Source organism: Chelonia mydas, chromosome 21 (genome assembly GCF_015237465.2).
Source record: "Chelonia mydas isolate rCheMyd1 chromosome 21, rCheMyd1.pri.v2, whole genome shotgun sequence".
NCBI classification, from domain to species: domain Eukaryota; kingdom Metazoa; phylum Chordata; order Testudines; family Cheloniidae; genus Chelonia; species Chelonia mydas.
In genome coordinates this window covers 8,124,392-8,141,424 of record NC_051261.2, presented here as the reverse complement: position 1 = coordinate 8,141,424, position 17,033 = coordinate 8,124,392, and the positions used below count along the sequence as shown (strand labels likewise).

Sequence of the window (17,033 nt, the reverse complement as noted above, 5' to 3'; positions counted from 1 at the left end):
ACACCCCAGAACTTCCCCCCAGAGGCACTGCTTGAAACCCTCTCTGAGCAGCCCCATCTCTTGGGGTTGGTCTGCGGGCGCACCAAGAAACACTGCCTACCCTCTGTCAGCATAGCAACTGGTATAACGCTCTATTCAACTCTATGGGGTCCTTGAGTGACTGCCACAGACCCCTGTTTAATGCCTACAGACTCCTACTTGTTTCATTCCTGTCAAATTCTTTAGCTTAAGCTCATGGGAGGAGCTTGAGCACGTTAGTGCCCCCTTTCCCCTCCCAGGCACATCCGTTCCCTGACCCAAAGAGTTTCTCTCTCATCTATTTAGCTTGTAAAGGGTGGGAGAGAAGTCTTATCTCCATGAACCAGGGCACAGAGAGATTAACAGTCAGATTTTCAAAAGAGCCCAGGGCGTTGGGTGCTGTACATCTGACACTGCACCCCTTTGAAAATCGGGCCCTGGCTGACGTACGTGAGGTCACACTGTGTGTCTGGCAGAGCCGGGAATTGAACTCGGGGCTCCCTCTGAGCAGCCCGGCCCTCAGGCAGAAGACCTTTCTTTTCCTCTAGCCCCGTGTTTCTCAGTTGCTGCAATGCGATCCCCGGGGGTGTAACAAAAACCAGCCTGAGGGGTTGTGAGAGGTTGAAAATATGAATACAGTCCAAAGCAAAGCAAATCTCGCTCCCCACTCTCCGCAGCCCCGTGCTCTTCACGGCCACGTATTTTCAGTCAAACTCTGGAAACGCACACACAAAATGCAGTTATGTAGGCACGAGCACTCAAGAAGGAATACATCGTTTTCATTTCAACAGGACTAACTTTTTAATGATTTGGATTTTGGCCACATATACTAAGTATCCATAGTGTGTTTAGATTCACTGATGGAGTATTTTGCGGTTGCCTTTTCTTATATTGTACATACACTGAGGGTCTGTCTATACTGCAGCTAGGAGTAAACCTCCCAGCCCAGGTGGACAGACTCATGGTAGCTTCACTCAAGCTAACAGGCCAAAAATCGCAGAGTGGCTAGTGCCTCACAGGTGGCATTACGAGCTAGCCACCTGAACTCAGACAGAGAGAGTTGGGCAGGCTTTGACTCCAGCAGCTAGCCTGTGCCATCTCCCAGCTGCGGTATCGACATACACGTTGTGTCTGTTATGGTAAACCCGGATAAAGAAACACTTGTTATGCTCTTAAATCCGTTTGCTTTCTCTTGCATCTGCAATAACAAACAACATCAGTTCAGAGTCCTTGTTGCTTTGAGCCTTTGTTTAATACAAAAGGTCATGGAGTAGGCAGGATTTACACAAGCTATAAATATATCATTAAACTACACATGAATTGTTTTTCTACCACTCAAAAACAAACAAACAGCATGGAAAAGTTTGACAAAACACTCAGCTGTTCCTGGCAGGCAGCCATCGGCAACCAGGTAGCATCCCCAGTGTTCTGTCCACTAGTAAGTTGACTGTTAACACTTTTAACTTAAGACTGTTACCTTAAAGTGTGCCCCGGCTCTGAGAAAAATTTCTACAAATGACACTCTGGAGATCCAGGTTTGTTGTGCAGATTTGGATTTCCAGATCAAATACACTCAGTTTAAAAGATTTTAAAAAAAGGTTTGTTGTACCCCCATTTATAACCAGTCCAACTCCACTGGAGGTAGAGGAGTTGACCTTGCCCCTTGCTCCCTTAACTGAAAGCTACATGCGCTCACCCTGGGATCTGAAAAGCAAGCTGGTTCCATTTGGCTCATGAATTATGAAACCTGGCTAGCGCAAAATAAAATTCTGCCCTGAACTATCCCTCTGTATCCTCCTCCTCCTCAGCAATGGAGTTGCACAATAGTGGTGTAATGGAGGGCAGATTAACACTGCTGTCAGCCATGCGTAAACCAGAGTACAGTTCAGCTCACTCTCCTGCAGCAGTACTAGCTTTGCAGGTCTAATAGGATCTGCAAGACAAGATCCAACTGCATATGCAACGGGGCAGTGGGGGTGGGGGGGGGGGAAAGGAATTCACCATTGCCCCGCACCTTGGGCAGTCATTTACACCAGATCAGAATAGCAGTGTGTTGCAGGGGGAGGGTCAGTCAAACCCAGGGAGCTGATTGGTTGAGTAGGAAGGAACCATTTTTTACACGGTCACTTTTCAGAACGGAAGCCCACTTTAAAGTCTGAAAAGGTTGCAAGGATTCAGTGCACCTTCTTGGAACCGACTGTCCAGTGCCAGCGCGGGGGGAATAGAGGCCTCCAACCTTCCACCTGATCTCCAGGGCCTGCTGGGTTTTAAGGTTCCAACTTTTTGGATCCCTGCAAGCACTTCCAGAGAGCCAGGCACCAATCTGAGAGGTGCAGCTTCAAGGGAGTATTTCACAGAGCTCTTCCCTTTAATCCTGGCAGTGCCGTTAAGCATCAGCACACTAAAGGTGACCCACTAAGGGGGAATAAAATGAGATTTTGCCCTTTTTTTAGGTTGGAAAAAGGAAGCTTGAAAGATTTTTCTTTTAAAGGCTTTTTTTCGTTCGCTTGATATTTTCAAGGGAACATTTCAGGAATGCAGAGTCTGGTTCTATAGGGTTTTGTCGGAGGGGTTCTGGGATGGGTGCTTTCCCAGCCCTTACTTCAAAGGTTCTCAAACTGTGATAGACGAACCGCTGTGGGTCCACAGGAGACTTGCTGGTGGTTTATGAAGAGCTGGCTGATTTATGGTGCCAGCTCCTCCGCCTCATTTCCCCTGCTAAATTGCATCAGCAGCCAGCTAAAAATCTATTTAAGCCTTTCCGGTTATCGCTCTTCCATCTCAGCAATCGCCACAGGGCTGCTACGTGATGGCAAATGGAAGGGGAGACTGTGGAAGAGAGAGGTGTCATCTGCAGCACTGTCTCTATGAAGATGTGGTCCCCTCACGACCATCTGAGCATCTTTCTGCCTTAAGGGTTTGCTGCCCCTTCCTCCTCATGAACAAAAAAAGCTTCTCTCTCAAACATCTGCACTAGGCATGAACAAAAAGAAGCAAGAGCAACAAAAATACATTCTGAGGCATCTGGAATGAAAAAAATCACATAGCCTCCCGATTAAGATTGGAGGTCTCCTTCTAAAAACATATTCTCTGCTCAAATTCTCAGATATGGGCTGGAGGGAGGAATTTCTGGGAAATTCTCTGGCCTGTGTTATGCAGGAGGTCTGATCACAAAGGTCTCTTCTGGCCTTAAAAAACAACAACAAAGAAACAAACAAAACTATGGATCAATCAGGTTTCACTTTCCTGGAGTCTGATGTCATATTCCTACCTGTTCTCCAGTCATCCATATGGTCTGTCAGGGGAGAGAAAATCTGAAATGCTAATGTAAATAAACAACCTGGGGTGGGGGACGGGAGGAAATATCCCCCTTAAAAACACCACCTTGGTTTTATATTAAAAATAGACTTGTTTTTGGTAGGTCACCTTTCCAAAACATTCTTATCACTGTGCCAATAAGGTCCTAATTTTTCAGAAGAGCTCAGGGCCCAATTTCCAAGCACTTGGTAGGCCCAATTAGGGCCAGATCTTCTAAAGTTCTCAACTCTCATTTAGGCACCTAGGTAGAGGTCAAATTCACCCAAATATACGTATTACACCCATAGAAAATTCAGGCCTATGGGAAAGCGTCTCTCTCAGCTGACTCATAGGGTAGGAAAGTAGCAGTAAGTCCAGCTGTGGCAAAAGGAGGCTCAAAACAGATTGGAAAAATAAAAGTTGAAGTGATGAGACCCAGTCCGTGGGGAAGAGGAGATCAGTGCCTTCGTGATGGGGACAGTGGAGTGGAGGAGTTCTGGAGCAAAGAGGGTTAATTCTGAGGCTTATCACTGAAGTGTAGCATTGATTTTCAAAGTGGACTAATAAGGGGGTTTTACTTAAATATAGACAGGATGTGTTTTCTGTGCCTTTAAGGAACTACTCCGCTAAGCTATTCTCTTTCACAGTTTAAAATGCTTCTCCTTGGCAGTCTTGTGTTTCTTCTCCAAACCGATACCCTCTCTCCTCTCCCCGCACCCCTCTCCCCCACTCTTGCTGTCAGAGGGAGGTGGCGAAGCCGATCCGGTTGCTCCGCCGGTCGAATTCAGTGTAGTATTGCCCGATGAAGCTGGCTCCCAGGATCCAGAGGGGGCCGGTTGGAGGAGGGATGTCCAGACCGGCGAATGCCACAGTGCAGATGTCCTCTCCATATTGGGATTGCTATGAAAGGAAAGAGACCCAGCTCATGAGGAGAGAGACGCCGGGGGAGAGAATCCTGCCCTGGATTGGAATTTGTTTCCCCAGATCCTGAAATGCCCCAGGTAGCTGACTCCTCCCGGTTGCTATTTAGCTCCACAACCTCTTCTCCCAGGAATCTGGTCCACACTTCAGTTTATGCTTTCCAGTCAGGCCTGCTCCAGATTTCTGCTCCCCACCCCAGGTCCTGCCCCGCACAGCAGATTCTCCTGCTTCACTCTGAGATTTTGCTGTGAACATGAGAAATTACCCAAGGAGGGTTTGTGTTTTGTAAAAGCAGGGAGTGGGGTTTGGAGTCAGGTCCTAGTTTATCCAGACACCTCCACAAACTTTGTGAGCTTTGGAAAAACTAGTTCCGGTTTAGGCTTATCTTTATTCCTACGTGTGTTATGGAAACAATATACAGGGCGTAAGTCTGGAGTCCACGGCTGATGAAACTCAAAATAACAGCTCTGACCCAGATAAAGAACACAACTGAGGAACTGCCCGCAGTGATCTCTTACTAAACCCTTCTCTGCCCTTAACACTATCAAACATGTTCTTTAGTGGGCATCACCTAGAAATCCCTTGTCAGGAGCAGCATTTGCCTTCTCCACCCCCACCGCCAGGAATAACAGAGGACAGGCATCTCACCTGGAGGACGTAGGCTGAGCCACTGAGTGCATAGACTTTCCCGCCAAGGTGGAAGGAGATATCGGGCAGCAGGTGGACTTTGTCACAGTCAACAATATACTGGAGCAGAGGAAGGAAAGAGAAGGCGATTAGGTCCTATAGAGGTTGTCTCCTGGGGTTCAGAGAAGGACGGTCCAGCAAAGAATCTACTGTAGGCACAAGTAGCCTCAGCTAGAGGCTGTTGCAACTCATTTGATAAAGCAGACCCATGCTAGCAACAGAGACTGAAAAGTGTGGGGGCATCCCATATCACCCCCCCACACCTCACTGCTCATTTGGGCTTCTTGGACTACCTCACTCGGTCTCCCAAAGAGGTGCAACCACACAGAACAAGCTGGAAGGAGACCAAGAGTGCGTTAACAAGACAGTAAAAACCTGGGGGCCGGGGGTCCTGTTCTGCCTCCCTCTGCCCAGGGTTGTGACTATGCTCCCAAAAGGAATCTCTCTCCTTATCCACCCCTGGCCAGCCTTAACGCACATGGAGTCTTTGACCCCTGGCTTCATCAAGGAGAAGTCATCAACACACTCCATCTGCTCCTGCACCGCTGGGAGAGGATGAGATGACCTGTCTCTGCCAGTGGGAATGGCCAGTGCTACCCCATGGTCTGGAAGAACAGGGGCCCTGTCACAGCCAAGGAGAGGCAAGCTGAGTGCTGTCCCCTGGGAATCAATTGTAACCTCATCCCCATCATCCCTAGCACCTGCCCTCGTTCCCAGGTCGGGACCTAATGAAGCTGGCTGCTTGGTCACATGCCCACCAGCGAGCAGATGGACAGGAGCGAAGGGTGGGTTTGCTCACCCCTCCTTCCGCCAGCTCCGTTGCCTGGATGGCTTTCATCAGCACAGCTATGGAGCCTGCTGGGCCGGTGATGTAAGAAGCCCCCGTGTCGATGGCCACCGAACAACCTTCTTTGCAGAACAACGTTTCAGCACCGACAGACACCCTAGGGAGTGAAGGAAAGAGCTCTGACTTTCCCCTAACCTCTCCCTCCCGACAGCACTCCGGTCACCTCTGCCCTTTAATACCAAGGTGAACAGGAGCCTTAGAAATTACATTCATCTAGGTACCTCCCTCTCTCTCCTTGCCCCTCCAATCAGCACCAACTCTTTCCCTCCCAGTCCATTTCCTTCCACCTCCCTTCACATCCTTCTGCTAGGTGCTGACGTACATCTGCTCTGACCCTTCCAACAGACCCAAGCGCTCTTCTTGGGCCCCGACCCCAACAGTCTGCTAGCTCCTACACATTCCTCCTGGCCCCAACCCTGTAACACACACAGCTCAGGGTCAGGACCCCCGGGTGCGGGGCGGCTTGTGTGCACGTGCGTGCTGAATGGGTTCTCGCCCTGCGTTGCCAATGACTCTGTGTCTCCTTGGACAAGTCACACCCAGTGTCTCAGTCTCCCTGCCTGTGAACTGGGCTTACCGACCTCTCAGGAGCGGACCGTGGGGTAATTCTCTCATGTGGAACACAAGGAGGGCTACACACGGACTCAGCACTATTCTTGTTAACCGCTGGAATCCAGTGTTACTTGTCCCCCAGCACTTTTTGCAGGCATTAGAGGGGTTCACCCCAGTGATCCAGTCTGATTCCAGCCTTGATAACTCTATCATGCCTCCCCAAATCCCTCCCCACCTAGGAGGGAGGGAGCTATGTAAGGGCTAGGTGAGCTCCCTGCTACTGACCCCTTCATGCTGATCTGCCAGTAGCCGTTCTTGTTGACATTCAGGTAGTGGAAATCCCCGGTGTAGTAGGCTGGATCACTTCCTCCAAGGATAATTTCCCCTCCGGGTTTCAGAAGAGAGTTCCTAGGACATAAAACACAACAGAGTAACTCCCTATCTTGTCCCTTCTCTAGGTCTCCACTCCAGAAAGGCAGGAGATGGGGAAACCCCATAAGGACCAAGACATGATGCCTTGCAGATTTCCCATGTGCTAGATGAATCGAGTGAGGGGAGTTAGCGGGCATGGTGACTAGCATCTGGGAGGTGGCTCCAGCATGCAGAAAGCTCTGTTTAGAGGCTTCTTGGGAATCTCAAGTTCACACCTAGCAAAGCTGCCACCAGGCTGCTTGTGCAAGGCTGTGCTTTAGAAGCCGAAGAGTGTTCCAGCAAGTGTAATTGACCTTGTGTCAGTGGCCCAATAAGTGCAGAGGGAGCTTATACTAACCAGTACTGGGCTGCTAAAGGGAGTCATTTTTTGGTATGTTTCTGGCAGAGCTAGCAGAGTTTACCGCCCAGAACCGGGGTGCAAGGGTGATTGTTAGTGTGGTGATGCCTTGAGAGGGTTTGTGTTTGATCATCTTCTTACTTCGAAGCTCTGCAAAGAAAGAGAAATCTAATAAAACAAGGATCCTAGGGAGATTTTGCCTTCAGGAGCTCTGCATCCAGCTGGCCAGATCCGTAGCTGGTGCAAGCTGGCCTTGAGCTACACTCATTTACACCAGCTGAGGATCTGGCCTAGGACTGCAGACCAAGGACTTTGGGAAAGGAGTCATTAGGCTCTGTCCATCACTGACAGTCGCACCTTTATTAGGGAGCGCGAGATCCACAGGTTTCGCTTCACATTCTGATTTCTGGATTTGTTTCTCATTATTTTTTGTCTCTTGAATTTAGTTTTACTGCTCATAAAAGCCAGGAAGTGACAGCACCAGTGTGGGCTGGGCACTGTGCAGATGGCTTCCCCCAAGGCACGCTTCCAAAAGCCTTTCCCTAAAGCTGGCCGGGAAGCGGGGTCGATGCCACACACATTGTTGCTGGAAATGGAGACATTTTTATTTCCATCAATATTTTTCCTCAAAAGTTTTCGGAGTTTCATTGGAAAACCGACTTCTCTTCCGCCTGTTTGCACCTGCGGAAAACCCAAACAATTTCGGTTTGGGGGTTTTCCAGTTTTTCACAAGAACCTGAACATTTTTGGGGGGTCCCAAATGGGTATTTCTTACAGAAAAATTATTTTTTTCACAAAAAAGTCGTTTTCCACCAAAACATGTTTTGAATGACAATTTTTGACCAGGTCTGCCTTTCACTCTGACCTGCAACATCCTGGTTATTCCAGTAATGGGTCCCCAACACAACTGTGCCCGGCCTCTCAATCTTGGTCCACAGCCCCTCTTCCTACTATTCCAGTCCTGGGCACCTACACAGCTCTGCCTGTGCCCTTCCATCCTGGCCCATAGCTCCCCTCTTCTTCAGTTCCAAGGCTGCACCCCAACCCTGCCAACCTTCCGCCTCTTCTGTTTCTTGGACAGTGAAGATCATGCTAAACAAGGCCATAATTCTGAACCCAGACAACTTTTATACTCATTGCTCTTGCAGCAGTGAACCCCGGGGACCCCCACCACACTATACAAGACTAATAGACTCATGCAGCGCTCCCAGTTCCTCTGTGGTACAGGTTGCTTGCTCCTAGCGACACCCACCTACTGTAGTAGACGGAGAACACATCCTCCTTCAGAACCTGCTGGGAGAGGATCCGGTCAAACACTGGGGTGATGCCATCGATTGCCTGGCTGGGGTACCCCATGCCCAGCACCCCATCAAACCTGGCAAAGATGAAGGGGAAGGCAGGCAGCGCCGTGGCTTCAGCAAAGACTTGGATGATGGGGATATCAGCCACCTGGGGAGAGGAGAGTATGAGACAATGCAGATCAGTGGAGGGTACACGGGGGTCTAGTGCTCTTTTCTTTGGTGCACAAATATCGTGCACTTGGGTATTCTGCATGCTGCTCATTTAAACACTCAAGAGGGCTGGGAGCACATAGGATCCTGATTCATCCATGCGCCGGTGCAGAGCCCAGCTCAGGGACCAAGGGATAAGCAGCGAAGCTCCTGATCCTGGGGTTTTCAGGGACTGCTGCAGTCTGCAGTGCAGGTTAGAGCTGCCACAGGGGCTGCTCTAACCTGTGCCCACCTGTCCACAGCCACTATGAACTACTGCAGAAGCTGCCGTGCCCCCCATCCACCCCAAACACTACTGCTGCTCAAGGGACTGCAAGCGAATGGAGATCATCCCTCTCCAAAGCCTGATTTTCATGCTGAGCCCCACAACTCCCACTGACCTCTGATGGGAGTTGGTGGTGCTCAACCAGGCTCCAGATCACTGCAGGTGGAGCCACAAAATCCTGGCTTCTCCTGTATTTTGGGGGAAAGCTGGACAGGCTCCTAGCCCTGTGTAACTAACAATGCCTGTGGTGACATGAGTTTAAACAAAACCCACTACACTCTTCGCTTTGGACATTCCAGTGTTGCCATCTCTCTGGATTTTTTCAGGACCCTTCTCATACTTGGCATGGTTCTTAAAGTACGAAACTCCAGGAATCCAGTGATTATGGGAGAATCTCTGCTTTCATTTACATGGAAAAGGAAGGGTTTGTCCACATGAACACTTAGCTTGAGGCAAGATGGGGTGTAAATCGACCCCACTGTAGCCTGCCGCACACTAACTGTCCGTGTGGACGCTGCTGCCGTGCACTCAAAGTGCGGTAGTCTACTTTGCTCTACCCAGCTTTGGAACGTGGTTGTGTGGCGTGTCCATGTTCCAGGACACACAGCTGGTTCGACTGATGGGGGAAACAATCCTGTCAGTCTGTAAAGTGCTTTGGGATCTTTGCAGATGAAAAGTGCGACAGAAATCCACTGAGTCAATGGGCCAGATCCCCAGCTGGTGCAATGGGTATGTCTACATTGAAGTCAATGGTGCTCTACTGAGCGGAAGATTTGACCTATACCGGTGGGGAGGAGAGAGGGGGTTATGGCCTGATACAAAGCTTAGTGGAGTCAGTGGGTGTCTTTCCATTGACTTCAATGGGCTTTGGAGTTTATCCTTAGCATGGCTTTGCCAGCACTTACCATGACGACGTCCTGGCTGAGGAAGCCTTTCACGCTTCCTGATCCATACTGGATAGCAAAGCCCGTTCCGTTCTCCAGGTACGTGCGTGATTTGGAAGAGTCGTAGCGGTTGTGAGACACTGGGGATACATTAGAAAGGAGGGTGGCGGGAGTTAAAGCCAATCAGCATGACAGGCCTGGTGCTATCTGCTTCCATCGCTACAGTATGTGAGTGCCTCACGAAGGTTAATTAATTCCTCCACCCCCTGCGATGCAGGGGAGAATTATCCCCTTTTTACAGCAAGAACCTGAGCCAAAGCCCATCCAAGTCAATGGGAGTCTTTCAACTGACTTCAGTGGGCTTTGGATCAGGCTCAGAGGGATGAAGGGACTTCCCCAAGGTCACATAGGGGGTCAGTGTCAGAGCGGGGAATGGAGGCCCAGACCTCCGTTTCCCTTCAGCACAAGCTCAGACTGCCTCCACGGGTGCTTGTGGTTTCCGGCAGTTTTGCCACATTCCCAACTCCCTGAGATCTGTTCTGAGATGTCATTCAAGTCCTTTCCTCCCATCAACCATGCTCTCTCCTGCTATGACCACGTATATGCTCCCACCAAGCGGCCGAGTCCAGAACCCTTCTCTGCATTGTGACATATACAGTCCCACCTGGAAGTAGTATTTCCCTATCATTTCACATGCACGTTGAGGTGTGAGTGTGCACTTTTGTTACACCATAGGCTTCTTCCATACTCCCTACTCCGGGTCCTATGCAACCTTCCTACTGAAAATGATACAGGCTGATTGCAGGAGCCACAAGAAGTGGGGTCTAATTCTGCTCTCAATCCATTGACTCAAATGGAGTCAGTCCTGATTTGCACAAGCCCAGAATCTGGCCCCTGACAGTGTTCCCAGGTGGCTTGGGCATGAGACGCTCCAGGGCTCACCGCAGGCGCTGTAGAGTGGAGAGCATCTGTAGGAAGGCACCCAAAGGTTGGCCGAGCCCGTGTCAAAGACCACTTTGAAGGTCTGCGCTGGCGTGCCAATGCTGATCTCGCCAAAGTACTGGGTCTGGAGAATACACGACAGGAGGAGCGTTAGAACTGAATGTGAGCCCTGGCAATCCTGATTTGTGCTGGAGAGAGCATTATCCTTAGGAAAAATGACCTGCATTCCCATCGATGCACCCTAAGCGTAACAAGAGCCCCATCAGAGGATCTCAAAGCCATTAGCAAGCTTTAATACTTAAGTCACTCCCTGCAAGCCTGGTCGTGAGGTATCATCATCCCCATTCGGGCAATGGGAGACCTGCTCCTTCTCCACCACAGACATGCTGGGGGACCTTGGGCAAGGCACTTAGGCCCAGATTATTAAAGGGATTTAGGCTGAGCATTGCCAGGCCTGAGCAATTTCCAAAACCGATGTAGGCACTTCAGAGCCCATGTCCCATCGACTTGCAAACAGCCTGAGTCCCTTTTGAAAATGGGACTTTAGCCATCTAAATCGCTTAGGCCGGGCAACACCGAGACTGAAACAGGGCTAGGCCCCCGTGTCTCTGAACAGCTCCCCCTCCACCCCCGTAAAATACTACTCCACTACCACTCGGGGGGTGGGGGGGGGTGAGGATAAACTCATTCAGTGTTGTGAAGCACTCAGATACATTGGCAACGGGGACGGTCTAAGCACCTAAGACAGAGCGGTATTACATGTGTGTAAGTGGAGACGCACCGGCTACATTTACACAGCCCGTGGCAGCAAGCCTCTGAGCCCAAGTCGACAGACTCGGGCTCGCAGGGGTTGCGCTATCCTGCTAAAAGGAGCTGTGTCAACTTTGCAGCTCAGTCCTGAAGCCTAGGGAAGGGGTGGGCCCGACACACAATTTAAGAGAGCTGCCTACACAGCTGGTTTTAGCACTGTAGCGGGAGCCCTGCGAGCCCCAGTCTGTGGACCCGGGCTCAGAGGTACCTGTAGAGGTGAAGAGACCTGCCCAGAATCACCCAGCGAGTCAGTAGCAGAAACAATGAGCCCCGACTCCGGCTCTAAACACTAGACCATGCTGCCTCCCGACAGCACAGTCTTATTTAAGTGGTGTCCGGGCGACACAAGATTGTTCCTGCCCCAAAGAGGTCTCTGTATTTCACGGTCCTGTCTGTTTCCCACAGTGCTTCCGTGTAAATGGTAACGAACCTTTGGAACATGGCAGATTCTCCGTCACTTGAAGTCTTTTAATCAAGTCCAGATGTCATTCTAAAAGACATACTATAGCTCGGCCAGAAGTTATCGGCTTCCTGCGTGGCAATAGCTTTGTCAAGAGAGAGTGCTACGTCCACGCTATGGGGATTGTACCACTTTAACGACAGCAGGACAGATAAAGCAGTACAACTCTTGTGTTGACAAGCCCGTAGGCCCGGAAGGAGACCTGGGGATGGGTCCCGAAGCAATAGGGGAACTCACGTCCAGGTAGTTGGTGAGGATGGTGGGGGCCGTCCCGTTCCGAGGGCCTGCGACACCGGCGTACTTATTCTGCTTCAGGGCAGGGAAGACATCTGACACTTTCACACCCATCTCCTGCAAGCTCTGACGGATTGAGGGCATTTTCTTTAGCGGGATCCTATACATTTGGGGAAGAAGGAAAAATGCCAGGGACTTAGGGTGATGGTTGCAAGGTGCCTGGAGTGAGCGGCAAGATAAGATGCCGGATAGCTTGCCAGATTTCCTCTGCATCTCAGGGAAGACGGGGCCAGACGCCAGCTGGGGTCATGTAAGTCCAAGGAGGCTACGCCGACAGCAGCTGAGGAGCTGACCCGTTACGCACAAACACTTGAAAATCCCCATGTTCCTGTTCTTTAATCTGGGCCTGATTCTGCTCTTACTGACACTGGTGTAAATCAGGAGTGACTCCACTGAAGTCAGCCAAGCAACTCCACTGCAGAACTGGTCTGAGAACAGAATCGGGCCTATAGAAAGCCACGCTGGGCGAGAGACCCGGCGTTCCTCTAGGCTAAGCCACGGCAGCTGGCCTGGCGAATGCAACTCAGTTACTCTAGGTGGCAGCAGACACCTGGCTCAGAATGGCAGATCTGCCAGCCTGACTGGAGTCTGGAGCTCACAGGCTGCCCCAAACTGCCCCTCTTATCCCAGTGGAAGATGAAGCAGCTCGGTGGCCGGCACAGTCAGCACAGAGCTATGGAAACGTATCCCCAGATGACCGGTCGCTGCTCACGCCTAAGGCCAGTCACAGCTGAGTAGAGCAAAACGACTGCATGAGGCCAGATCCCATGCTCACGGGGCCAAGGATGCAGGAGACTATTATATTCTATGGACACTGCAGAGGGAGTTTAAGGAGGTGGAATTTGGCCAGGGCAAGGTGGTTCCTCCCCTCTGCAGTTGCAGAATATGCCACCGGACCTTTCAGACCCTCATGCGGTCACTCGGGTTGCTGGACTTCAGTCTCATGCTGCACCCCTGAGTGCTGTATCAGAGCATTGATGTAGCACTGACTCCGAGGGGAGACCGCTCCTTACGGAGTCCCAGCAGCTGGTGGGCTGCACCCCTATGGGATGGGACAGGATCACAATACAGGGTATCAGTTGCCACGAATAGCTTTATAAAGTCACTTTTCTTTTCCCTCCCAATGCTCCTTGGTTGCTGGGTCCCCTGTATCTCTCACCCCTGAAACCCCATCCATGTGCTAATCACAAGCTTCTCTTTCGTACAGAGAGTTTGTCAGATCAGACCGAACCAACAGTCCACCAAGTCAAGAGCATTTCAGATTCCTCTAGAACGGCCCTGATTCTGGAGAGGAAACCTCCTCATGCAGCACCTGGCTAATTATCTTTGAGCGTCTGCACTTACTGTCTTCCCTCCGCCTTCTCTTTTTGCTGTGAACATTTCTCGTTCTTTCATGTTCTCCTCCAGCAAAGTTTATTCTCCCTCTCTTTGTTTCCATCCTGATCTACACCACTTCTCTTTGCCTTTCCTTTCCTCTCTCTGTGGGTCTCTCTTTCTCCATGTTCATCTGTCTGTCTTTCTGTCTCCGGTCATTCTTCATGTTACCTGTCCGCAATCTGGAGTAAAATTTTCACGGACTTTCAATGAGACGTAGCGTCCTAAAAATGCCCAAGTCACTTTTCAAAATGAGATGTCAGCTCCTAAGTCACTTTGGTGCTTTAGAAAAATGTTACCCTTGATTTCCGTGCCCCTCTTCCCACATTCTAATGTGTGTTGAGTTGAGATAAGAACAGATTTTTTTTAGTGGCAATTCTGAAAAATCAAATACAAAAATCCTTTTAGATCCACCCACAAATGAACATTTTCAAGCTTTATTTTAGCCAGTTGAAAAGTCGAATGAAATATTGTTTCGGGTTGAACGAAATGTTTTGTTTAGATTTTGAGCATTTTATAAAATAAAAGGGAAAGAAATTTGGAAATGAAAAGTGGTTTCAAACAAAAAATAATCAAAACCTTTCAATTGTTTCAGAATTTGCAGAGTTTCCCTCCTGCCCAACATAAACAATTTGGCAAAAACCAACACGAATGTGGGAAGCGTTTCCATGACTCCAAGTTTGCATTTTTTGCCAAAAAAAAAATTCAACCGAAAAATATCACCTGCTCTACGAGAGGAGGACCCAAGCAGCCAAATTCAGGTCCCGCCTTTCCCAAAGCTCAGAAGCAATGGGGTCCAGTGTTCCAGTCTAGGACCAACCCTTGGGTGATCAATTCACTAATACCCCCCCTCACCTCATTGTTGGGTCCTGAGGCAAGGTCCCAATAAGCGTTTACAAGGCAAAAAAAATTACTTGGTTCTCAGAGACCTGACTCGGGTTCTTATTTTGTCAGTAAGAGACGTCTCCTAAGGGGCAACAAAGCCTCCAACTTGCCATTCCAGTGAAGTTTCTGCCCCCAGAGACTCTCTACATTAACTGGATACCCAGAGTGGAGAATGCTCTGTCCTGGCCCTGCAGCCGTCACCCAGGGGTAGGAACTTCTCCCACATCCCCTTCAAAGGCCTAATTTAAATTGTGCGGGATGGATCCTCATCTCATTTGCACTGGGGAAATCTGGAATCACTCCGTTAGTCTCAGTGGCATTACTCTGAATTTATACCAGTGTAAATGAGATCTGAATCTGCCTTGAGAAATGCATTTAGAAACAGAGGAAGCCCTTGCTGTGTGCTACCTGTCCTTCTCTGAGTGACATGGCAGAGGTTGGCAATTGCTGGTGGGGTCTCTAAGCAGGCAAATGGGCCAAAATAGTTGTGAATGCTCGGGCTGCTCTGGCGACACAAAGCAGAAATAAACCCAGCTCAGCTGGCTGAGGACAGCACAGCCTCTGCTTCACCCGTTCCACAGCTAATTTAAGACTTAGAATTAAAACCCTTCGTCTTCCCCTCTTCATTTTTAAAAATAGAGACACTGCTGACCAATGCAACCTCCCCAAGGGACCGAGAGCGAAGCAAGCCCAGACCCGTTGAGTGAACTTTTAAAAAGTGAGGGCCAGATCCTCAGCTAGTGTAAATCAGCATCGTTCCATGGAAGTCAACAGAGCTGCATTGATTTACACCAGCTGAAGATCTGGGCCTCTGTCATCAGTTACAGCCAAAGTGAAAAGAAACATGCAAGAGATATTAACACACACACACACACACACACACACACACACACACACACACACTCCATCCCTTAGGCCTTTAGTAACATACAGAACGTTACCTTTGGAAAGCATCAATTGAAGAGCAGAAGAGTCCTACACCCCAGGTAGCCATCGCAAAGATCAGAAAGTGCTGCATTCTTCTAATTTGCTCCGTTTGCATGGACCCCTCTCTCCCTCCACTGCGATAACCTTTCTCTGGGACAGCAGATTCCTGCTTGCATCAAAGGAGAGGAAAAACTCATTGTGCTTTTATAGCCAAACCTTCTGCATCTGTTTAGGTTTGTGCTCAATGCGGATTGGAGGAAGACTGGGGGATAACAAATCCTGCCAATGGGGACACTCCATAGGTACACAGATTTTGGAGCTGAGCTTGACCTCACTTCCTGGCAAAGGGCAGTTTGGGTGACACACACACACACAGAATGCGGTGTACATCCCAATAATGCAGATCAAATCTCTTCAGGTATACTACGGCAAAAGCATTTAATAAAAGGATTTAAAAAATAAAATTTCTCCATGTAGCTAACCTGTGCTCTTTTAATTTATTAGCATTTCCAGAGTCATCTCAAAGTATTTAATAACACTTGGCATTTACACCACATGGGCCAGACTGCCAGCTGGCATAAATCAGGCTAGCTCTATGGAAATCCATAGAATGAGGGTGAATTGGCCCCAGCTGAGCTCATAATAATGCCGTTCATTCTCGGAACTTGATAGACTTTGCAAAAGTGGGTGAATTTTATCCTCCCCAAGGCCTGGACAGGCGGAGTGATTCGCCCAAAAGTTGCACAGCTGGGAATAGAACCCAGGGAACTTGGTCCCAGTCCCCTCTGCTTTGACCACTAGCTCATGCTACCTCCACTGAAGCCCCGAGGCAGGATCTTCAGCTGATGTAAATCAGCACAGCTCCACTGACGTCAACGGAGAAGTGCCCAATTACACTACTTAAGGATCTGACCTGTCCGGTTGTCCTGCACAAGTCATTTAGGGAAAGGCTAATACTGTGGTTGCATCTCCTAACTCCATATTGAGGCACCAGTGTGAGTGGCCTCACTTAACGCTGAAATGAATGAGAGCTGTGGGTGCTCTGCAGCTCTGAAAAACTCGGGTGCCTGGCTTCAAGCAGTCAAGTAAACATGGAGGCCAACTCTATTTTGGACGAGAGAAATTGAGGTGCCATTGCCCAGTGACACACAGCCACTGTTCTTGAGTGGAGCACAGGAGACTTAAGATGGGCCTTAAAGGGTCAGCAAAGGGGTTGGGTTTCTTTAATTGACTCTGTATTTATTTTCCCACAGGCTGCCTTGGACGCAGCCCTGATGAGCAGGGATTTTCCCAAACCCAGCTGTTTCACTCCCCTCCCCGCAGGTTAAAGGGCACTGCGGGGCTGGCACACAGGTCAGACTACGTAAGAGCTCTGGCTGTGTGTGGCAATCCAGTAAATAACGCAGGGTGGGAAGCGCTGGTTCAAATGAAATGTTGTGGCTTTGGTGCGATTCCTGCCAAGCCCAGGGAATCAGGCTGAAACCCTGGTCTCCCAATGAGCAGCAGAGCACTCCCTTTAGGTATCAGGCAAGGCATCAAAGCAAAGCATCCTTTCAAATGATCAAAATCTGGGACCCCGCTGGAAGCAGT

The 17,033-nt window shown here is 49.6% G+C and overlaps 1 protein-coding gene across 1 annotated transcript; it reads right to left on the bottom strand.

Annotated features, from left to right (window-relative positions):
• Positions 1-1,272: 1,272 nt before the first annotated feature.
• Positions 1,273-15,583, bottom strand: REN (renin). The gene is made up of 9 exons (XM_007065122.4): positions 15,458-15,583; positions 12,201-12,357; positions 10,694-10,817; positions 9,773-9,891; positions 8,344-8,540; positions 6,608-6,730; positions 5,723-5,867; positions 4,885-4,983; positions 1,273-4,215 (listed from the first exon to the last, which is right to left on the bottom strand). The coding sequence occupies exons 1-9, from the start codon at positions 15,556-15,558 to the stop codon at positions 4,054-4,056; spliced, it is 1,227 nt and encodes a 408-aa protein (XP_007065184.2). The 5' UTR covers positions 15,559-15,583; the 3' UTR covers positions 1,273-4,053.
• Positions 15,584-17,033: the final 1,450 nt, after the last annotated feature.

Excerpts from the sequence above, each read along its gene's own strand:
- REN (XM_007065122.4), bottom strand. The coding sequence starts at position 15,558 with ATGCAAACGGAGCAAATTAGAAGAATGCAGCACTTTCTGATCTTTGCG. Across the intron at positions 9,892-10,693 it reads TCCACTCTACAGCGCCTGCG|TGTCTCACAACCGCTACGAC; the intron begins GTGAGCCCTGGA and ends ATGTATCCCCAG. Across the intron at positions 4,984-5,722 it reads CGGAGCTGGCGGAAGGAGGG|TATATTGTTGACTGTGACAA; the intron begins GTGAGCAAACCC and ends CCTCTGCTCCAG.